This window comes from Myotis brandtii, unplaced genomic scaffold (assembly GCF_000412655.1).
Source record: "Myotis brandtii unplaced genomic scaffold, ASM41265v1 scaffold165, whole genome shotgun sequence".
NCBI classification, from domain to species: Eukaryota; Metazoa; Chordata; class Mammalia; order Chiroptera; family Vespertilionidae; genus Myotis; species Myotis brandtii.
The window spans coordinates 14,402,271-14,409,410 of NW_005356042.1; the positions used below are offsets into that span (position 1 = coordinate 14,402,271).

At 40.5% G+C, this 7,140-nt stretch overlaps 1 protein-coding gene across 2 annotated transcripts in view; it reads right to left on the minus strand.

Moving 5' to 3' along the window:
- CNTNAP4 (contactin associated protein-like 4) overlaps window positions 1-7,140 on the minus strand; it is a 244,719-nt gene that overhangs the window by 20,778 nt on the left and 216,801 nt on the right. For both annotated transcript variants that reach the window (XM_005862607.2, XM_014536737.1), the window contains exon 18: window positions 1,684-1,923. In XM_005862607.2, the coding sequence (XP_005862669.1) occupies window positions 1,684-1,923 (240 nt within the window). The remainder of the gene's footprint in view (window positions 1-1,683; window positions 1,924-7,140) is intronic.

The window sequence follows — 7,140 nt, forward strand, 5'->3', positions numbered from 1 at the left end:
TATCTCAGATTCACACACACATGCACACGCACACTCCCACGCCAAATACACACGCATAAAACGAAGAGGACAGTGGGAAAGACAGTTAGTGTTGCATCTAGAACAGCCGTGGGCAAACTATGGCCCGTTTGAAATTGAGGAGGACAGTGGGAAAGACAGTTAGTGTTGCATCCAGAACCTGCTTCTATCCATTACTATGCAGGCCCAGTTGTTGGATCTGAGTTGTGGATGATACGTACTGTTAATATAGCAACGTTTCCACTCCCGCGGAACTTCAGGAGGTCTTTCGTTTATTACTTTTATTATCTATTATATACTTTTTTATATTCAGTATAATATGTGGATACAGAATTCCTGATTGCACTTAACAATATGAAACAGAAATCATTTCGATTCAGGAAATGAAGACATGTTCGGGTGACCAAGCAGTCTTATTTCTAACTTTAAATGTGAAAAGTCTCCTAAAATGGCAGCAGCAGTGTGAGATTTATGACTACAGGTGGACTTCAAAATAATAACTCATTCCTGAGAAAAAGCAGATAACGTGCAGAGTGCGTTTTTGACAACTTTTCATTAAATAATCCCCAATGCTTTCGTAGCAAATTGGAGGCGGCTTCAATTTGGAGCCTGTTGTTGTTAGTCTCCTTTCAGAAAAGGTCCACTAAGCCAGAAACATTTAAATAAAGCAACTGAATTGAACTGGACAACAGTTTTCTATGAGAAACTATGGAAGGATAACAAATGTTTGTATATTCAGAGACGTCTGTCCAAAACACTTAATACTACCTCGGTTCTCTTTGCTTCCATGATGTAGACCAGTGAACAAGACAAGCTGAAAAATATTTCACTATTTTACTTCATAACCAGATACTTGACACATTATAGAGCAAAATGCCCATATTTTGTTACACAACAATATATAAGGAAAAATGTATTTATATTCTTGAGAAATATCTGTTTGGAAAAAGCAAAAAACAAAACAAAAAACCAACAACGTGTCCTAGATTTTCCTGCATTGTTGACTATCTTCATAAAAAATAACAATAATTACCCTGGCCTGTTTTCTCAGTGGTTAGAGCTTTGGCCCAGGGACCGAAAGGGTCACAGGTTCGATTCCTGATCAAGGGCATGTACCTCGGCTGAAAGTTCCCTGGCCCTGGTAAGGGTTAGTGTGGAAGGCAACCAACTGATGTGTCCCTCTCATGTTGATGTCTCTCCTTCCCTCCCTCCTTCCATCCTTCCCTCCCTCTCTCCCTCCCTCCCTCCCTTTCTTCCATCCCTCTCTTCCCTCCCACTCTCTCTAGAAATCAATGGAAAAAATATCCTAGGGTGAGGGATTACAAATATAAAATAAAAATAACAATAATACCCTTAATAATTTTACAATAGAGAATAGTCCCAAGGGGCAGGTTGTTGACAACCATAATAACAGCACTAATATTAGATAGAAAAAAAATCAGATTGAGCACTTAACACTTTAAGACATCATCAATAAACACTTTTTAGGAATTAAGGCAATCCTAAGAAATAAAGTGTGGGGAGCAAAAAAAAATTTTTTGCAAAAATAACAAAACAAAAAAAGAAATGGATTTTGTTTATATGTTTCAAATAGCAACACAGACAATAACAGACGTTTATTCATATTGGATACGTTTTCCTCTTAGGTACCCATGTCATCCTTACCATCTGAGCAGAAAGGCCCTGAGTATGCAGAGAAGGTGCAGTCGCAGGAGAATCCACTGGGCTTCTCTCTGCAGTTCCCTCCGTTGCGACACAGCTTCCCGTAGCTGCTGCAATGCCCCCGACAGCCGGGCTCCACGCCGGGAGTCACCCTGGCCCTGTCCTCCAGGTCCAGGGCCTGCCCGTTCAGCTGCAGGGCTCGGAGGCATCCCAGAAAGCCCCTCTGCCTGGTGGCCGTTCCACCTGAAAGGGAGACACTGCAGATGGAAACACGGTCCTAGATGTCTTATTCAGGATTTAAAGACCAAGCAAAACTGAGGCCTCCCAGAGAACTGCAGAAATTTGAAGAGCAAAAATATAATTTTGGAAGTACAATTTGAGACAAAACATTAAAAGACTTGAAAAAGACAAAACATTAATTCAATTTTTTCTAAAAGATGAATTTGTTACATATTTGTTTTCTAAAAAGTATTTATTAAACTCTAAATTGAGGAGGTTTTTAAAACTTAGTTCTTATGTAGAAAGTAATATATTTTTGCAATTTTAAATAAGAATATATTTGTGGGTAAGTGTGGTTTGTCCTCATATTGAAAACTGATCCTGATGCTGGTACCGTTGTAACTTAGTGGGAATTATAATGAAACCTTGAGTCCTCCTAACTTGACCACATTGATGTGGTCTGTTAGTTGGAGTTTTTTTTGGTTGAATTTTTTCAAAATGTTGGTCCAGCATTCATTGTCTTAAGCTTGGAAAGACTCAACAAAATTGGGAAGAGGACTGATGAAGAAACACAGTGGTACAACATCCTATATAATAATATGCAATATTAGGCTAATATGCAAATTGTCCCCTCAACCAGGAGTTTGACCAGGGGGTGGGGCTGGCCAGCCAACTGCCCGCAGACCCTCCCCCTGGCCAGCCCCGCCCCTGATTGCCCTCCTGACTGATCGGGGGCGGCACCAGCTGGCCAACCTCCCGCATCCCCTCCCACCTGTGCACAGATTCATGAACCGGGCCTCTAGTTAAATAATACACAACAATATGCATTTATCAAGTCACCTTTGGAGAAATTTAAAATGTTTGGATAGGATCAGACCCTGTTATTCTACACAGAGCTTCTCAAACTTTAGAGACTATGAGAATACATGTAAAGGCTTTATTGAAACACAGATTCAGGAGCTTACCCTAAGAAATACTGATTCTGTGAGCCAGAAACAGGGTAGTTAATACATGTTCAACAATCCTCAGAGGTGAAGCTTCCTCAGACAAACACTTGTCCTCCACATTTAAGGCACTACCTAATAAGAACGTAAGCTCTAGGGGGACTTTCACATAAATCTGTGTCCAGAAATATCATTAATGAATGCTCAGAACTTGAAGTGGCATAATAATGCCCTAATCTGAATTATTCAGGTGATTCTACCAAGAGGAACTTAGATGATCACAGAACCTTTAAAAAGAAGCTTCGTCTTTGAACAGATGGTGCCGCCTCACCCACGACCTCATACCTGCTCTGTACCTACCTGTGTACATGTGCACTGCCTCCCCTCCTGGTTCACTTAGCTTAAAGCCTCCTTATTCTCGGAGATTTCAGGGTTTTTTGTATGTCATAAACAAAAGTTGGCCAGAAGGACCCTAAATAAATATTTGTCACCATCTACCAGACTTTATATTTTACCAATTTATGCCGGATATTGTCAGTGTCCCTTCATTAGAGAGAGTATTCAATAAGGGTTGCAGAACAGTGCCTGGACCATAACAGCTGTGCAACAGTCATTGGTAATAACTAATTCATTAGCAATTGACATTAATAACTACTAATTAATACTCAATTTATTATTACTAATTAATACAATTTTAAATTAAACCAGATTATACCTCAGGACTGGGACATGGGGGCCTCTTGTTTCAAAGTTTGAAGAGAGGAACCCTTTTGTTGCACAGGGATATTTGGGTCCCAGACTATGACTAAGGATAAAACTCAATGACTAGAAAATAAATTCATTCTTTAATCTTGGATAATGAAATACCATGAAGAGGAAACCAAAAGAACTCTTGAGAATTCTGGACTCATGCACTAATGCTCTTTATAATTCAGATTCATAGACATAATGGTCTCTATTCAAACTACTATATTTAAATTTCTGTATTCAAATGGCTTCAGTTGACATAATTTGTGCTTCTTCAATGAAAATACAGATGTCTTCAGGGTGTGGGTCAGATATTCTATTTCTAAATCCAGATGCAGTGTGGTGCGAATCCCGGATGCACCCCAACTCCAGTTTATGTGGGTGTGGCAGGAAGGAAAGGACTAACTTCCTCCCAGTTTCAGAATAGCTGACAGTCTTCTTGTTTCATTTGGCCTACATTTACTCAATCTCCTGCCATTCTGGTAGTCTCTCTTCTGCCGTATTCTCAGGACTCGTTCCCTTCCACATCAAAGCTGCTCCTCACCTTGGCTTCAGACCTCCCTATTCTCCCATCTGCTAACAACTCAGTAAGAATGTCTAGGGCTCAGAGTTAAGCCTCTGACACATGTTTTTGGCATCCTTGCCGGAGTTTTCTTTCCTGGGTGAGGCAGCCCACAGCCTTGGCTTTACCTTTAGCCCTGGGTTCTCTGGAGGAAGGCCAGCTCCTGTGAAGTCTGCATTAGAGGCATGCTCCTGGTAGATTCACTCACTTCATGTTATAGCGTGGTAGGTCATGGTATACAGTTTATAGTATATAGTAATGTTACATCCTGGTCTGTTAGGCATGTGTCACTCTAAACATCCAGGCTGTCTGACTTAGGTGTTTATCTCATTCTGCCAGGGACGTAATGATAAGGAAATAACTTGGGAGTCCAACAACTGAATACAATCCATTTTCAACTGTTCCAACTGGTCTATTCTTTTTTATTTTCTTTTGTTTTGGTTCAGATGATGAGACTCTAAAGGCATAGAGGAGTCCAGGGCCAACCCCATGGGCAGAGCTGAGTGATTTTAAAATAAACACATTTAGTCGGAGGCAGAAATGGGACCAGAAGCTACAGGTGGTCTTTTGTTACAAGGAAGCCTCTTTCTTCTCCACAAAAAGAAAACATGATCAAACAAGAAAAGTTCCATTTTCTTCTATTTCTCAGATCACTTTCAGTTTGAATGGCATTTCAAAAATGTAAGTTTTATTTAGCAGCTCTTTGCTAGGCACAGTGTCAGGCATTGGAGGTTCAGAGTTATATGCAAATGATTTTGCTCTCAAAGAGCTCACAGTCTAGTCTAGATTTAGGCAGGTAAACACACAATTACCCCATGATGTTATGGGTAGGAATAAATAACAGGTAGAGAAGGTCAGAAAAAAAAAGCTTAAATAGTATTTGTAACCTTGAGAAAAAAATCAATACTCAGCTTAGTAAACAGGACCTCTTAATTCTGTATTTTTAAAGAGTTCATGTTTACCCAGTTAAATAGTTTTAAACTACCTTTTTAAATCATCAAAAAAGTAATGTATAATTAAATATAAACCTATGTGTCATACATGTATTGAAGAGTTTTACCTTACCATTAGGTATCAAGTTAATATCTTATTTTAAGATGTAACTATTCTGGAAAACATGGGTATTGTAAATAGGATTAGGTTTAAAAGCTTAATTAAAGATTCCAATGTATGGCCAATGAAAATGAGTTGCAGTTTGATTAATTGATTCTGGATATTTCTGCTGAGCTATTATGTTTGGAACTGTCTTCCAATTAATTTTCTATCAATTTACCTGCCATACTACATCAGATATAATGAGTTCCGGAACTTCCCAAACACTGAGTATTCTGTGAAACAAATGCCTAACCTTTCCATGTGAATGAATGCAATGGAGTTTGTTCACTTACATAACAGTATTGGGGCCTGGCACCTAAATAAGTGTGCTAGGTGCTGAGCAGAGACTGGGCCCAATCCCTTTATCACGTTCATTATTCTCAGGAAGTTAGTCCAAGTGACAGATGCTATTGTCAAAGAGAACAAGCTGACTCTTTCCTATGCCAATTTTCCACAACTTTTTGTGGCAGGAAGACCTTTAATTTTTAATGGAAAATTATTTATGTGCTGTGCTTGGATATAATGAGGATTAATTGGGAACCGCTGCATAATTCGCCCAGGGGCCTTAGAGGCAGAAAGAAATCAAGATTCACACACTGCTCTTTAAAATCCAAAGTCATGAAAGCTTGTCCAGCAGAGAACAGGAGCTCTCCCTGCCCACGGGACCATGGCAGAAAAAGCAGCAGAGACCTGACCACAGGTCAGCGAGGGGCAGGGAAGTGACAGGCCATGTGGGCTGGGCGTTGAGTTGGGGATGGAAGGAAACAGTGGTATATCACGCATTGGATCACCACTCCAGTCCTGCCCAGCCATCTGGGGGGAAGACAGCCTTGCAGATAGGACCCTACTAGTTCACATAGAGGTAGGAGATTGGAAGCCCAGCTATGACTCTGCTATGTAGTGTTCCTCATTGAGCAAAGCCCTGGGAGGGCTGGGAAGAAGGATCTTCTCATGTTCAAGGAACCATTGTGGTTGAAAGAGGCAGCTGGTATAAGCAACCCAGTAACTCCACTCTTGAAGGTTGTAGGAGAACCTTCAGGCACTTTTCCCTAAACCAAAGTCAGTGGTAAGAACATGTCCTCATAGGAGCAGCAGCGGGCAGAGTGGGTCTATTTAGACTTCTCACATGACAGAGCCACAGCAGCTCTCTTTGACCATAAGTAAGGCCCGTTCTAAAGATAGGAACTATTGGTGGTATCAGTCGTATTCTCTGATATCAAGAGAGCCCATCTCAATTCTGGAACAATCACTCAGATTTGTTCACTGGGCATGGAAAAGTACACTGGGAGCATTTGCGGCTAAATATGAAAAAGACATCTGAAGGAAGGGAGATGATAATTGAACTAAGTGATATGATTACAATAAAGAGAAAGGTGACTTCTATGCACTGCACTTTGGTACTGATGCAATGTATTTACTACAAAAGAAAGTCAGCCTGAAATAAAAATCATTCCAAGTTATCTGGCATTCTCTTCCTGCAACTGTACTTTAGCCTACCAAAACCAAACTGAACATAAAAAGAAAAAATCTAGAATCTACACTAATAAAAGAGAAACATGGTAATTGGCGTACGACCGCTACCCTTTTCATTGGTTAATCAGTGAGTATATGCAAATTAACTGTCAGCCAAGATGGCGGCCGGCAGCCAGGCACTGAAGCAAACAGGGAGGCTTGCTTGCTTCAGTGACTGCGGACTCCAACGTTCCCCACCTAACTTGCCAGCCTCTCAGTTGCAACTCTAAGCAACTATATACTATGTTGCAAATAAGAAGCTAAACAAAACCCCAGAAAAGGGCTTCCATTCAGCCGGGCTCGGACCGCAACATTGTATCTATGTTTTCAGCAGCGAGGCCTCAGAGCTAAAGCTGGCCCAGAAAAAAAAAAAAAAAAAGA